The sequence below is a fragment of the Bombus terrestris genome, chromosome 5 (genome assembly GCF_910591885.1).
Source record: "Bombus terrestris chromosome 5, iyBomTerr1.2, whole genome shotgun sequence".
Lineage (NCBI taxonomy): Eukaryota > Metazoa > Arthropoda > Insecta > Hymenoptera > Apidae > Bombus > Bombus terrestris.
The window spans coordinates 4,832,503-4,849,358 of NC_063273.1; the positions used below are offsets into that span (position 1 = coordinate 4,832,503).

A 16,856-nucleotide genomic window follows, 5' to 3' on the forward strand; every position below is an offset into this window, starting at 1 on the left:
TGTAAGAGATATCGGACTTTCTGGCTTCCCTTGGCCCCACGCGATACGCTTTAATCGGGCCACTATACTTTCCTTCGTGAATTCCGATTCGCGCCGTACGAACGAGTTGGAAAACTGAGACAACCTCGTACGCCTTCTGGATTAAACTTTCTCCCCTACGAAATCGAAGCCGAATCCCTTCGACAAACTTTCTCCGGTTTCTCAATGCTGGCGCTGAGGTGGACGCGTGCAAAATCGTCGCTACCGATAAAGCGAATGAACAACGAAAAATTCTGTCACGTTGGCGAATTACTCTTCGAACGCTGTCTTCTTCGCGGTAAAAATTACTCTTAACAGAGAAGCTTATAAAACGACGTGTAAAGAAGAAGAGTAGCGGAAATTCTATTCTCCGTGAAGCTCGTTCCCCTTGGAATTAACGCGGCAACTGTTTAAACGTTAGAAGAACGTAGCAACTTGCCATTCACGGTAACAAACGTAATTTTGCCTGTAACGGTAAAAGGAGGGCAAGAAGGAGTACGTTGAAAGTCTCTTATCGCTTTTCGCCATAAATCCGCGAGATGATCGGCTTTCAGCGTAGCGTGTTTCGCGGTGCGGTGAGGTGCGGTGCGACGCTTTAATTCTCCGCGTTCTAACGGCGTTGTACTAGATCGAGCCTGTCGAACGATCTCATATATTATGCAAATAAAGGATTCAAAGTTTTAGCCAGTAAAATATACGAGCCATTATATGGGATAAGACTTGGTTGGCTACGGTAACGTGCCCTCCACGGTGATTTTCTTTACGTTCGCGGACGTTGTCGCGTAAATTACCTGTAACGTAGCTCGCTTGTAAATTTAGGGACGCACGCTGCTGCCTTTTTGTCCACCAGAGATTTTTCTCCGCGAATCTGGCATATTATGTTTCCGCTATTGTGGCACGCTAAGTGTACGGGAATTTTTGTACCGCTGCGTTGCGAGCTTCTACTTTACGAGATACACCCAGGCTTTTAATAGCGCCATAATAGTGTACCCGCGGAGCACGAAATACCGTATTCCAAAGGCTGAAATAACTTTGTTAAAAGAAAAAAAACGTCCGATTCGTGCAGCGCACGCTATCAACGAATTATTACGTCGTGTATCCGTCTAAGTATACCAGCAGCTATAATCGTAGGAAACGCAACGAGACAGCGACGTTGATTACGCGGAATATTAATCGATGAAATCATACGTACGTCGTGTATCCATGTCAATTTCGACCAGGGCGGATTAGCTCTGATGTGACACTCGAAGTAGACGTCGTCGCCTTCCTTGATATCCTCCGGGCTTAGCGTCGATCCAAGGTTCAGCGACACGATCGGCGGATCTGGAAACAGATTTTAATCGAAGCGATCACCAACGAGACAGAAAGAATAAAATAGCGTCTCGATTGAATTATCGAAAGTAGAAACACGATCCTATCGCCGAAAGTGTACGTGCGAGGATCAAGTAAATAATCGCGGACGATTTACTCCGATAATAGATAACAGGAATACGCGTTATCTCCTTGCCAAGCTTTTACTATTTTTTCTCATAAAGGAGGAATACGTTGAAGGGTTTGGATACGTTTTATCGTCACGGTAGGCCCCACCCTCGTAGAATTTCATCAACCTGATACCAGGTCGAGACACGCTTTCTCGGTTCGTCCTCATCACGCGGCAACCTATCCATAGTTTCGATACGAAATATGTATTTTCGGTTTCGAAACTCAGTTCCTCAAGTTCCCGTTTTTTTTCCTGACCATGAAGCTTCTTTGCCTGTGATATACGACCGTCTCGATGTCAAGGGATTATCTTAATCCAAAATACTCGCCACGTACGCTCGTTCCACGGTGGCCACAGGGTTGCCGGTGAATTACAAAGAAGACAAATCTCTGCGGGTTTTGGCGCATGCTTATTCGCGTAATTTTTTCGTATTCTTCTAGCAGACGACATCGGCCACGGTCTCGCTAGCTCGATTGTCTTGCAGTCTAGCTTCACGGTCTCGCTTGGCAGTTGATTTCTTCCTGGTTGGTGTAACGTTCTCGAAAAATTCCAGTATTTTCTTTGCCTCTTGTATCTCTCGTCTTCATTAGTTTAATCATACCGGTTCCTCTTAGCTCGCTTTCCCGTCGGGGAGTTTATTCTTCGGGCGTTCTCGCAGGATTTTATCGCGCGCCACGATAAATTCCCTCCTTTCCGGTGGCTCTTCTTTTCCCCCGTGCACCGGCGTGTACTGCTCTTTCGAGATAGTATTAATTAGCTCGATCGCGTCTACCCGCTGCTTCTTCTCCCTTCAGCCCCAAGTTCAACGCCGCCACTTTTTAATTCTCGAACCTCCGTCGTTGCATCGTGCCGTTTCGCTCCTGTCCCTTGTTTTCCGCTCTTCTTCCACCGAGGCGAGATACTCGTCCAGGATTGCAATAAATTCCACCCACTATCCTCCCCTTTCATTTTCTTCCCCGTTCCTCGCGAATCGAGAGCTCGTGTGTGTGGGCGGAAATGAAGGTGGAGCACGAAAAAGCCGGGGCCTGCTCGCAAGGTAATGCGTAATTTCAACGATGCTGCTCGACGGTCAACGTAATTGGATACACGACGTGACGTTATTTCTCCTACTCTCGCGCTTTTTCCTCAGACGCTATCGAGCATGTTTCTTTCCTGCTGTCGATACACCTGGCGTATCTACGCGCGTACTTTACTTACGGGACAATGTTTGACAAAAGCGGTCTGAAAACTCTGAAACGAACCGGCGGAAGATCATACCAATGACGAGGAATCAGTTCCCCTTACTTTCTACTTACAAAGTTCCCAAATAATTAATTGCAAAAAGTTACGCCACTTCCGGCGAGCTGTGCTTCCGTTCCGATCGGAAGAATCTTGGAAATCTTAAGCAGATCTTAATCAGATCTTGACAAGTGTAAAACTACAAAGTTTCAGGACGCTGGGATTTCCACCAGAAACTACATTTACGTTCGATTTATCCGCTGCAAGCGTAACAAGTGCAGCCGAAGTTAGTTTCGATTCGTTTCAGATCCATCGTTGTTCCATAGAAACACACTGTGACGAGTTTCGTGGCTACGCTGTAAGACGAGGTAATTATAGTCCTTCGTAGCCTATGTACGCGGTACTCAGACGCTTAACGAATAACAATAATCTCGTAAGAAGGAATGCACGATCGTGTGCTATCATCCACGATCGTCTTTCTACGATCCGGTTTTTACGCGACGGACGAATTTGTTTTTTGGCAAAGTCGACAAATACGCTGCGCGAGAAGAAAGTCTGTTCGCGTCATGACTTTTTAACCGATTCCACGAACGAGGATGGTAAAAAGGAAAGTCCATAGGGGCGCGAAATGGAACGAGTCGAGATGACGGAATACCCATCTCCCCCTGTCTTCAAAGGGGAGAGGAGAGAAGAAAAGAAACGTGGAAGCTCGTGGATCAATCGGAACGACCGAATTCATCGATGGCATCCTTTTTCTCTTTACGAGCTGTCCGTCCCTATATGTCACATATATCTTTTTTTTTTGTTTTACGATCAACTAGATCGGAAAACGGTTCCGCGGAAGAACACCAACGATCGGTTTCGCTGAATTTCGGCTGTAATTCGCTCGAAATCCAGCGGAGGCCGTTTTATTGCAGCTGTAAAAACAAGGGTTGGGAGAAAAAAGGAAATGGAGGAAAAAAGGAAGAGAGGGGCGACTGGAGGGAGGTGTGCGTTCAACGTAAAAACGCTCGTAAATCGGCCGATTTCACGATGCGCCTCGATAGAAGATAAGAGCAAGGGATACGCCAACCCCGTGGTGATACTCTATTTTTTTATGACGTTCGCGCGACGCGTATGCATACATTAAGAAGCGTCGGACGAACGCGGAGCAAGTTTAGCACGACGAATCATCGAATATGCATTTAATGTCACGTCCGCTCGTAAAACGTCGTAACAGGAAACGAATCGGGATCTCTCTGAAAAGAGCAATAGAATATATATTTATCGTATACTTACAGACGACGTCGATCTTCCAGGATTTCTCCACGAACAGTCCCGTAACGTTTGGATTTTCGGCCCTACAGGTGATCGATTTCCCGTGATCTTCCACCCCTGGCTCGAACTCCACCATGCTCACCGTCCGATTCTCCGATCTCTCCTCCTGCGTGACAGATCGTTCCAAGTTACGCAAAGTTTGTATTTTTTGGACAGTTAAATGATCGAGCTCGATGGCTCGCTTCGTATCAAGAGTTATTCGAGTTTCAAATGATAGGAAGCTACGTGAAGGTGCGCTAACCGTGTCAACGATTACGAGAAGAACAAGATGCCCGAGCTTTTCCAGCAAATCGTTCTGGACCGTTGAAGAAGACGAAACGTCGTCACGTTGTAGAGTTTCGTGTATCCTGGGAAGGATATCTTGTTCTTCTGGTGTTTAACGTTTTCGTTTGACGTTTTACCGAACGAGCTTTCGATACTGTATTTTTCACGCTGTTTTTGCAATCTTTTCGATCGTTCTTCATTTCGCAACGAAAAGGACGCTCGCTCTTTTGCACCGTCACTTTGTCACCGTACGGAAGAATGTAATTTTGGCAGATAATAATTTTTATCGAATACCATTCTCAGTGACGTTGCTCGATTCAATTCCGCGGCGCAAGATGGCGAGAAACGAGAACGAAGGCAGAAGATAAAAAGCGAAGGGAAAAAATGGGAAACTAGTTCGACGGCAACTCGGCATGGTTAATTTTGGTTATATTAAGGTCGAGAGGCAGACCGTAAGCAACGCTGGCAACATCTGCTGGAAATTCATTCCTGTTAGCCCGGACTCGAAAGGACCCGGGTCCTGCTGCTAACGCCGTGGAATCCTTTCTAAAGAGTACCACCGGATTCTACCGAGCGTGAATTTTACCGGCAGCTTCTGACGCGAGATTCTTCGCTCGCGTTTTTCTATTTATTTTCCAGCGGTGTCGAGAGAAAAAGCCAGCCGCTACTTCGACCGGGAATTTTGTTTCAAAGCGTGTCAACTGATACTACGCTCGACGCGGAAGCGCGTTAAGGGGTCGGAACCAAAACTTTCCTCCGGTTGGACACGTTCTCTTCCCTATTCTTCCTTAGTTTTTCTCACTTCCAAGTTCTGCTCCTCAGCCGCAAAAAAGATGTTCTTTCCTTTGCGCGTAATATAGGAATTGTCGTTACCCAACCGCCGGAATTATACTTTTCCCTGCGCTCGTCTAATTTTCTTCGCGCGAACGTTCTCACGGCAACCGAGAAAAAGGAGGGAAAAGGCAAGGCGGTGGCGAGCACAAGAGGGCACCGGAACGCGCAAAGGCGTCGCGGAATTTCATTTAGAAATATTTATACGCTCTTAAGTGCACCGATGCGTTCGCGTTTCGACCGAGTAGGAAATAAAGATGATATATCGCGCGATTACACGTCGACCCTATCGCAGTTTTCTCGGTACTTTCGGTTCGCTAACGAAACGCTTTCTGGTCGTGAAACCACGTAATACGGAACGCGTGGCGAGCGAGTAAAGACAGCCCGAATGACTATAGGATAATCAGGATGGTAATGCGATAGAAGCGGTCTACGTGTTCTGCTGCTTATAGAATCTGCTTACGTTAATATCTCTCCTTGGTTCTTTCTTCAACCCTACGCTATCCCCGGTATCCTTCGTACCCCTTTTCTTTCTCACCGTTCTCTCGGGACCGCAGCGCTCGTCCTCGTCGTTCCCTCTTCCTTCTCTTCTCTAAAGCCATGTTATGAGGCTATATTTTATTATCCGACGCTTGTGCCACTGGGAATTTTAAAGAGACGCGTCGCCGCGTAAACGAGCAACGACGTGGCCTTATCGTCCAGCCTGTTCGTTTTAACGGCGCGGCGTACTACGTTTCTCGTTTGTAACCCTCGATCTCTGTCATTCCCCGGTGATTTTAAGCAAGTGCTACACGGAATATACCGAAAGTCACGAACCGTTGGTTCGTGCGATCGCGGGTCTGGCGATTGGATAGAGGTTGGTTCGTGGTTGTTCCTTCTCGTAGGGAGACATCTATCTCGGAAGGGGAAGTCAACTAGCGGTGGATGTCGCGAAGGCGGTGCGAGATTCATTAAAATTCCTCGCGTTCCGTGACTGTTCGATGTCCGGCTACGCGGTGTCTCATCGGCGAATCTTCACACGTATCCGGTCCACGGCTCGTCAAAGAATTTTAATTTCATCGCATAAAAGTTGAATTGGAGCTCCAGATGGTCGCAGAATCGTCATGGACGCGGCTGTTTTGCTCGAATTAGAATTCAGCCGAGTTTCCATCGGTGACTGTCGTTTACTCTGTTAATCAGTCCGTACGCCAGAGTCTTGGTCCGTGCGTCGAGAGTACAAGGGCTTGGAGAGAGAGAGAAGGAAGGAGAGCACAGGTGCGACAACGAGCGAGGATATTGCGACTGCTGGTGCACGGATACGCCGCGTCGAGGCGTCGTTAAGCGTTGCGGGCAGGGCTTGTTAATGAACAACGCGAAATTAATTAGGGTCGCGCGTCAACGTGCCGAAGACAACGGCGGAGCTGTACACGTGCGCCCTGAGCCTGGTCGGCCAACGTTACATCTGTGATTCCGGATTATCGATAATGCGACCGCCTCGGGCCTCTGCCTAACCGTCGTGATTTAGGTACCAGCGTATCTGTTCGCTCGACCGAGCTCCAGATTAACTCGAATTGCGACGAGATTACGAATCGACGAGATCTCTCGCGCGAACTCGATCTTATCTTCGATCTTCTCTTTCGCTTCCTGTACACACTCTGTCGCCTATTTTCCACCATAGACGCTTTCGTATCTTTTGCTTTTTGCCACAGAAATATCTCGGTCCAGCCAAAATCGCTTTAATGGCGGCGAATTACGCTCTTGTCGATCGTTTCGGTAAAGACAAATCCGACCTCTCAGCCGGATCCGAGAGGCTGCATTTCATTCGCGAATGCTGCAATGCAAAGAAAATCCCCGACTCTGCGTGGTGGCGTTGCCTCGCCTTGATGCGTTGACGGCATCGGTGAGAAGCAGCAGACCGGAGCTTTTTCGCGAAAATGTTCCCCAACTCGCGAGAAGCTTAGCTCTCTCTCTCTCTCTCTCTCTCTCTCTCTCTCTCTCTTTCTCCTCTCTTAGTATTCCAAGGAGTCGAGGAAAACGCGCTCTCCGACCTACCTAGCCACCTACCTACATACGTTATCGGCAAGCATCGAATACTCCTATCGGCGTAGACGCCGATTTTCGCGCTCTGCTTTCCAAACAACCTAAAAGGGCTCCTAACTTTGTAACGTGGTGCGTAGTTGGCTGGAAACTCGTAGTTATGGCTTTTGAAAGTGCTGTCGGAATGCGCGGCTTCGCGTCAGAGTCTTTCTCTTCATCGACGTTCCATTTCGTCGATCAAATTCACGGTTCTGTTAAATAGCTCAGCCGCTTCGCCACGGGTTATCTCTCTATTTTCGACGTTCGCCCTTCTTCTCGTCCTTTTTATCCCTATCTGGCGATTATTTCGCCACGTCGAGAAGGTAAAATGATGGTTCGAACGCGTTCTCGTTTCTTCCGACCAACGAAAAATTTTCGTTAAAATCCGCGACTGCATCGTTGCGATGCTTCCTAATGATTTCGACGTTTTCCTCTTCCCTCTCCAATCGACGTACGCCGTAATGGCGCATCGTTGTCGCGAACAAAGGCTTTCGAGCCTTTCGTGTACCGAATGTATCTTGGCAGGTTCATTTCGTAGCCAATAGCAATGCTCTTCGTGGCCGCGTTATTGGAAACGTCGAATATCGCAACTTCGAGTCGAGAGTTCTCTACTGGACGGATCGACCGATGTTCTTCCACCATATCGGGTCCACCGAAATACAGGAAATACAGCAGATTCGATCTTCACCGCCAACAAATCATACAGCTGTTCGTTACTCTCTGGATCAATTTCCAACTCTCCGTCGATTCGAATAAATTCTTTGTAAGCGCATCATCCGTTTCTCGGTCACGACGCACAGTGGCATTGTAATTTTCACCACACACCCTAGCGGACATGTTGTTACGCATCCGTCGAATCTCATCCAACAGCCATCTACCGAATCTCGACTTTCGTTCACTTTCATTTTCGCTTGCTATTATACGAGTAATATTGAAATAAAAACAACGTGTTTGATTTTGTTATTAAACATCGTACGAACGGAAAACCATTCGTAACGACGTACGGCACACGAGGTAATAGAAACGGTAAATATTAAATGAAATTAATATCGTATGAAAAACAACCCGTGTTCGATTACTGCGCCGTCGTTCCTGTTTTGTTTCGTTTTTCTTTTTCAATCAAATGAAATAAAAACCCTTTATGTTTGCAATAATTCTCGAATATCGTTTCCTAAAGTGATTAAAAAAAAAAAAAAAAAAAAATCTAAAAACTATATAAGCGTCGGTATATACCAATATGCGTCACAGTAGAAGATGAATTTCAAGTTGCGCTCGTTTGTTACGTAACTTTTAATTCGAGTAGCACGTCCGCTGGAAGAAACGTAAGTGGATCTGCGACATCGCGAGATTTCGTTAGGAAATCGAAGGTAAGCGTTAGCGAGATTCGTTGAACGAAAATGAAGGAGAGGCGAGATCGCAGGATGGTTAAGTCGACATTGCGTAATGACCAATTAGCATACCGCCAATGAAAATATCTGCAGTCGACAGGTGTGGTTGCTTAATTCAATCGACGTCCCTCGAAAGTGCCAGCCTCGAACCTACCTTCCGATCCTTCCGCCCTTATACAGCCCCTTTTCCTCGTACAATCGGACGCGACCCGAACCTGCGAATCCAATCCGTTCGTGCAGAGTGCCGCCATTTCTCTTGCCCTGCTGCACTCTCAGCGCTCGGTCCCGTTCCGTTTCAAAGGCCGACGCTAAGCAACGCGACGCGAGGTTTCGCTCGGCGTCTTCGTCTTTCCACCGCTTTGACTCTGTTTCCGAGCCGAGAATCTCTTCGGAGGAAAAGATTCGCCGCCGAGGGGTATAGTTATCGGTTCCCCGGAGCGTTTCGACCTTTTCAACCGTTTCCTATCTCTCCTTTCCGCTCTCTCGTTACCTTTTCTTTCCTTCCTCTATTCGACCACGAACCTCGAAGAGAGCTCTTTCGAAAGATAGTTCGATACTCGCTGCTCGTAACTCCGGTTCCAGCTACTGTGCAATGGGAAATCGAGCCGTCCACGTTTTTAGCGACTGTTTCATCGAGTATTGTTCGCCTCGTCGTCGCTTCGGCTCGGCCTGCGTCCCGAAATCTTGGCACAGTTCTCGTTAAATCGCGATAAGACTCGTTAGCGGACGATCGTTTTTCAATTACAAGGACGCGCGAATATCGTCTAACGATATTCCTTTGCCGCGTACAAAAGGAACGTTCGCGAATGTCTTTAACCGCTACTGGCGACTATTAGCTCGCTGGGAGAAGAACGTAAAGCGAAAGGGCGGAAGTAGCGAGGCGTAATTTACGGGACACGGACATTCTGATTTAAATTTCGACCAAGTGAAATTGAAATACCTTAGTGTCAGGACGCGTTACCGTATTTCATCGTAGCTGCGTCCAGCCCTGGAGAACGGGCCGGGTTAATTAACAACTAGCAAGCCCAACGCGCCGACTATAATAAGCAGCTTAGGTGTTAATTAAATGCCGCCTGCTACCTTTTGTTCCTTCGTCGCAAACGCGACAAATTTCGTTAAGGTGATGCGCTAATAATTAGAAAGCGATAACGAGCGGATTATCGGGGTCTAGTTGCGCGGATAATGGACCAGCAGGCCACGCACAGGAAACACATATTTTCGCCTACCGACGACGATAATAAGTTAGTCGGACCGGCACGATGCTGCGTTACGTCGCCCCCCGCCGTGTCTATCGATATCGCATTATCCGGCCGCTATGAGATTATCCCGAGGAAATCGAATTTCCAACCGACGAAATTAGACCGCGGCGTCTTAATTTCGGGTTCGCTCGCAACGAACCTTCCTGTCTTTCCGACACGACCTCACCGCAAAACGGATACGAGTTACGAGAAACGGAAACTTTGCCGAGGAAATTTAGCGACGCGAGCATTAGCGACGCCGCACCTCGCCTTTGTTTATTTCGCACGAACGACGAGGGGAAAAAAAGCAGAAAGCTTCGGCTGAAAGGAGATACCAAGGGGAACCAGGCTTTGTTCCCGGAACAAAGGTTGCACGCGAGACTTTCGAAACGGGGTAGAGAATTCGGACTAAGCTTCTAACCTCGATCGCTCGTTATTTCTTTTTCTCACCGTGGTGTGTTTCAGCTGTCTTCTTCGTCCCTTGTACCAAGTTATCACCGCCGGTGGTCTCGAGCCGATGGTCTCGCATTCCACCTCGTACCGTTTCCCAGCCAGCAGAGATTCGTTTCCGACTCCCTTTTTCCCTGGCCTCCTTATGGTAGCCGTCAACGGTTTCACTGAAAATCAACCAACGAGAATTACGACGTTTGCCAATCGATAGATCGATCGACGGATCGGTCCTCGATGTCGACGTTTCACGTCGTTCTCCTTTTTTTCGAATCACCGGGTCTCGCAACCGCGCACGGACCGACGACGCTAATCGGGCGCGATAATTAAAGTGAACCGATAATTAAGGCGGACAAACGGGCAGGGGATACGTGAGCTCGATGCAAATCGTGCGGCCGATTTAACGTTGTAAAACCCCGACAGGTCGATTGCCAGTCATTTGTCATTTCCGAAGAACGATTCTCGGCCCTAGGGCATTCGCTTTCGGGCTTTTCCGCAAAAATACCAATAATCGTTTGCTAATCTTCCATCTTTCTGTCCGTTGGTTCGCCTCTCTCTTCCGATCGATCGATCAGCCGAAAAATCGGCGGACACGGATCGCAAAAAAGGTAGATTCGATCGCAAATTATTTGCCAATTTCTTTCGCGAGCTTCTGCCGTGATAACGATCGCTACACGAGGTAAACATTGATTTTTCAACGCGTGTGTAAACGCGTGGAACGATACTGTTCGGAGCGAGGCGACGATCGCTTTGACGGACGATAAATCCGAGTATCCAATTGGCCAATACCAGCCAGATACGATCCGTTCGTGCGTGAAATATGAAAACTACGAGAATAGGTCCGTGGCTTCGTACACCGTACCACTGTACCATTTCTGTTCTCATCCGACTGCCAGCGATAATGAGTTTCGACATTTTTCTCGCGCATCCATTCTCCTCTACTCGTGTTCGTTTCGTTTTGCTTCGCTGTGCGAACAGTTGTAGCGCGGCATTCTCGAGAATGCACGGAAAAACACGGCCACGAATTATCTACGAAAATACCATTATATCGATTTGTTTCTCATTCGGTTTACGATTAATTAAATACGGTAAACAGCTGAGAAAATGCGTACGAATTATACGAGTGTTGCCACATTAGTAATTTTTAAGCGAACAACATAGCGGATCGCGTGCACGCAAATATTTGATTTGCCGGATTTCCGGAATCACCGGTCTTTTCGATTATCCGCAATCTCGTCTATCCTGCGCTTCCCCGGCAGCCGTCTAGCCCGGCAACGGTTCGCCTCGTCACCGTTCAGGGGTTTTTTAATTTCTCTTTCGTTTTTTGTTCCACCAGCCATGAGATGAATACACGCTCGATGCATGGTCACTTGGTGCAGGTCGCAAAAATCAAAGAGCGAGCATCGATCAATCTCCCTTTTTCCCTCTTCGTCCCCATCGCTTTTTCTCTCTTCCGTACGCGTACGCCATTGCCGTGGCCACTCTGCTCCTCTTCCTCCCCCTCGCCATTTCTCTCGCTCTATTCCGCTCTCTCCCTTTCCTTCTTTCTCTTCCCTCCCCCCCTCGTTCCGTTATCTCGCGCACGAAGCGCAGATTTTTATTTTTTCGTTCGCCGCTATGATGGGTGTTCTCGTTCGCCAATAACGGGTCTTCAATTTCGTCATTCGCTTCGTCGAAAATTTCTTGACTCTCGAAAGGACGGATCATTCAGTGCCGATCAATCACGGTCGTCGTTCGCGTCGTCGTCCACGCTTTCTTTTTTTTCCAACATCGTCGACTCGCCGGAAATAGACGAGGCTTCGGTAAATATCTCGTAGAATTTCCACGAACGTTCATTCGTCGAACAGCGAGATGGTAGTAGGATGGAATGAAATTTCCTTTAGGCGAATCTACCCCTCGCTCTAGTTTCACCCTTGTAGCGGTAACCGTGCCGCGCGAGGCCAGATAATTGATCTATGAATTTTTCAGTTTACTCTCGAAATTAGTATTTCGTCGTTCCGGGTTATTGGGCGGTCGCGAGTTAACGAAGAATTCTAATTTTGAGAAAGCCCGAGGTTTGCCCGCTTTCATGGTTCTTCGGCTTCTTGCAGCGATGGAGAAAGAGAGAGAGAGTCAGATAGAGATAGAGATAGATAGATAGAGAGAAAGAGAGGGAGAGAGAGAGAGAGAGAGAGACACGGATGAGCCAGGTGGGGCTCGAGGCAGGATTTAATATATTTCTCGTCTTATCTTGCCTTATCTTCCCTTAAAGGCGATTCACAGCGGCGAGGGAGCAAAGGATGTTGGCCCACATTTGCTGTCTCGTAGATGTTATCGTTAATGCGGGACAAGATAGGCTCGGGGTGAGGCTTCTGATTTGTTGGCCACGCGATAAGAATTTGTATCTACTTCTTGTCTTTATTTCATTCCTCTTTTAACGACGCTCCACCATCGCCTATGGCTATGCCTAGCGGCTCTTAACCCCGGGGAATTACACGATTTCTTTTGCCCTTCGACGTCCATCTCGTCTCTCGCTGCTTTTCTTCCTCTGCTTTTATGGCTGGTGGTATGACGAGAGAAAAGCCGAGATAATTGTTACTCACGGTTAAGTTCCAAAGTAATCGAGGCCTCCTTTGGCTCGATCAGGTCCGTGTTCCTTGCCTGACACGTAAAATTCGCCCCGAGCTCCGACCGAGTGATAGGCTGCAGAGTCAGCCTACGGAGGAGAAGATTGGAAATGAAAATTAACTGGAACGCTTGTGGCGATACGAGGAAGGAAACAAGGCGTCGGCGTACCTGTTTTCTATGACATCGCCAGCGTTCTTCTCGTACTCCTCGTCTTTGACTTGGCCGTTGACGAGCCACCGGACCATCGGTTCTGGCTTGCCTGGAAAAGCAAATGAAAGTATCGTCAAGAACGACGCGATGCGTCTCGTGGAAGATTTAGAGGCCGTAATTTTTATTCGTCGCTGTGCCGCGACAGCGAAAACGGAAGCGGCGATGGAAACGGAAACCGCGTTCTCGCGTTCGTTTCGACGAAACGGGTAACTCGACTCGATAAACCGATCGATCGAACGGAACGAGCGCTCGCGAAGATTTACGAAACATCGGGCGACAACATCAGGCCGAGCCACGAAAGTGAAGCAAATCGCGGCCCCGTATGCTCGTAACGACTCGTGCAAAGTGATTTCGACCCCGATGAAAAGACTTGGAACGGTTGCTCGCGAAACCAAAGGAGAAACGCGGTTTGGCAAGAGAAGGGAAGGGTAGGGCAGAGTTGGCTGGATGGCGAGAGGAACGCGAGTGGACAGGGGAATCGTATACAGAGGGCCGGGACGAGTTCGGTCGGAGCTACTAAAGGCTAGATGAGTTGCCGGGAACTTTTAAATTAGCCGATACCCCAGAGTTTTGGATGCGGTACTTCAGACAAAAACTGGCAGACTTCGAGTTGCTTCGGAGCCGGTCGCTTCAATATCCGCGCGTGTTATACTCTCTCGTTTCTCCGACAGATCGATAAATATCAATTATAGAAGGACAGATGAACGGAAGAACGGATCAAAGCGGCACAAGTATTAAAAAGCAAGACTATAACAGGCCCCGATTTCATCGGAAGAGAGAGAGTAAGAGATGGTGGTGAGAAGGGGGGTGAGATGATACCGAATCGATCGCGTGCACCCAAAGAATCCGGCTGAAATTTCACGTATAAGTATCGGTTCGAATGATAAATAAGGGTTTGCTGGGCGTGCGTTCGATCTCTTTAGCCGGTCGCCCTTCGCGATCTACGTGCTTCACGAAAGTAGCGTTTATCGGAAATAAATGGTTGGAGGAGAGCAGCGAGGGTATATCGCATCGAGTTCTCGATTCGACGGAATGTTCCGTGGATAGACTCCGTATTATATCACGGATTTACATATCTCTCGCGAATAATACGCGGTTCCGTGGCTAGATGCATATTTTTGTTGAAAAAGCTGCCGGTTAAGGTGATAAAATAGCTGCAGTGATATACGAGCATTATAAGAGGCAGGTATGCGCCGGTAATGGGTCAGAAATCATAAAGAGAGAGAAAGGGAGAGAAAGAGAGAGAAGAAGCTTGGTGCGTCTATCGGTCGGCGGAAATTCTCGTTGCGAAAACAGGCATCGCGAGTATACCGATAGCCGATTCGAGCCAGCTTACGTTCGCCGTTTCATTGTTATTCACGATACCGTACCATACTGGAATCGCAATTTAATCAGGCCCGACGCAACATCGCCGCGACACTTAAAATTGCAAGTCTGATCTCCGATGGAAGCTAGCTTAGATTAACTCCGCGTCATTGTTATTCACGGCGCTTGTCGATCTAGATTGCGTTTTAACCGTCTCGTTCTTTTTGATTTCTCTGCCGTTCCTTCGTACGTTTCGATGGAGGGAGAAGGGACGGTGAGGGAAGAACAGAGAAAAGGAAACTGTAGCTTGGAATTTAGTCTTTGCCTTGGAAAATTTCATCTCTGCTCGCAACTCGCTAGGTTTTCTTTGCGCCAATCGAAGATCGGCTTCAAAAGATCTTTCAAGCAGACGGAATACGGAATACGGTCACGACGATAGAGCTTGGCCAGTTAATTCGTAAGCTCGGCCGCGAGGTCGTTTGCACGAGTGCTTAGGGGCGAGAGATAGGTCGTAGCGTGGTTGCGTGGCTGCGGAAAGGGAGAAGGACTAGATGGTCTGGCTTTACCTCCGGTCTGGGTTAGGTCTGGCAATGGCTTCGGTACGCCCCTGGCGTTGACTTTAACTGCCGGACTATATCCGAACTCCCACCAAAACCGAGGCTCCCTTAAAACGACGACAACAGCCGCGCTATCTGCGCGGCAGGGGGTACTAAAGTGCGGATTTTAATCCGCGGATACCGGACGATATCTTGCAGGATTAAGACCGGTCCGCAGCTACTCGCCCACATCTAACAAGTTTACCGTTGGTTCGAACTCTACTTAAGGCAAATATCAGCCGTTGGGATTCGAGGTCCTTGCCGGAGTTCCTTCTTCGACCGGTCCCTTTATTCAACCTTGCACCCCGTTCCCAACTCCGTCTACCCGCGCCCACCCTTCGGCTTCTCTTCATTTCATCGCCGTGCGGCGCCGCGTCGCCTTAATTCAGGGCCTCTTGATTTAGGATTATCGAGGAAACGTCGATAAGCTCGACTTACTGTCTAGCGTCCCTTTAGCGACTATATGGCAGAAAATATATCGTAGTTCCATCACGCGATCGTCCAGCCGGTCGATCAAGTGAATTTCATAATCTACGTTGAGTCAATGAAGAATAAAACGTCTCGCGTTACGGTCACTTACCGCGTAAATGTTCGGCACAGCGTGGTATCGGCGCTTGTAACGCAGCGAGATTAGAGAACAAGAGAAGAGAACTAAAGTTGGAGAATTCCGTGAGATGATGGAAAAAGCAATCAAAGACCGACTCTGCTCTGATATCACAGCGAAATCTCGTAATATTTTTAATGGACAAAGCTCGGCAAATATATGGCGACGCGACCCGATGCCGATACGAGAAAATTTAACTCGTTTTGGAAGTGGTAGCGACGTAACGGCGCCGCACATCCCCTGCTCCGCTCTCGAATAATTTTTAATATCTTTTATGGCGCTGCGAGTTCCGGTTTCACGGACAGGATTGAAAAATAAATATTCCCCGCACTCGGCCAATACGACACGGATAGATTACGATCCCGCGACATTATTCGCACACCCCTGGGAAATAGGCAAAGTGCATCGCGCTCGATGACTCGAAAGTCGGAGTTCTCTCCGTTCCCCGAAGATAATTATTATTCGAGTAAACTGGCTTATTGCGTTGCCCCGTGTGTCGTTGGTCTAGAAACGTGAAATATGCCACACGCGCGCTTTTACGTTCGCGTTGAAAGCGGATTTCGATTTCGCCGTTCCAATTTCTAAAATTAACCAACTCTTGCGTGCAGTAGTTGGAGAGCGAATCGAAAGAAGAAGCCTTTCGTTTGAAGAGGATCTGCTCCCGTTCGCCTTGACCTTCCTTTAATCGGTTCTTCGTGTTCGTAGATCGTCTCAAAGGGATTCGTTTGGAGACGCGCCACGGTGAAAAGGGAATCAAGGGAGAAAGGATGAGGAGAAGAGCAGGTGGACGGGGACTGACGTAGCGTTCGATTCGAGAACTCCGATAAACGAGAATGCTGCTCTGAAACTTGTAATACGTCCACTCTTTCTCTCTCTCTCTCTCTCTCTTTCTCTGTAATCATCGAGGGAAAATATTTAAAGGAAGAAACCTTGCCGATAAAGTGGAAAAATGATTTTCCGAGAAACGAGTTTACCTCGTAAAGTGGATCTTTCTACGTTAGGATACACTTAGTATATAGCGGAAAACGAAGAGGGAGTAGAAAGTTGGTGTCGAGTATTGGGAAGAGAGATATGTAGGTAGAAATAAGGGAAGGAAAACCTCACCTTTACGTGCGTATACACCCTCGAAGTAGGACCCTCGATTCTTTCCGGGCACGAAGTCAAGTAATTGGCAATAAATCCAGCAAGCGGGCTGAGTCGTAAAATTTTCTCACCGCTATTGCCATAAATTATAGATAACACGGAATACCGTGGAGGAAGTTAGGCTTAGTTGTAAAT

The 16,856-nt window shown here is 48.0% G+C and overlaps 1 protein-coding gene across 5 annotated transcripts in view; it reads right to left on the reverse strand.

The window, feature by feature from the left end:
• Positions 1 to 16,856, reverse strand: part of LOC100644170 (nephrin) — a 253,734-nt gene that overhangs the window by 33,295 nt on the left and 203,583 nt on the right. For all 5 annotated transcript variants that reach the window (XM_048405776.1, XM_048405777.1, XM_048405779.1 and 2 more), the window contains 5 exons: positions 13,032 to 13,122; positions 12,839 to 12,951; positions 10,260 to 10,426; positions 3,995 to 4,139; positions 1,211 to 1,341 (listed from right to left, as the gene is read on the reverse strand). In XM_048405776.1, the coding sequence (XP_048261733.1) occupies positions 1,211 to 1,341; positions 3,995 to 4,139; positions 10,260 to 10,426; positions 12,839 to 12,951; positions 13,032 to 13,122 (647 nt within the window). The remainder of the gene's footprint in view (positions 1 to 1,210; positions 1,342 to 3,994; positions 4,140 to 10,259; positions 10,427 to 12,838; positions 12,952 to 13,031; positions 13,123 to 16,856) is intronic.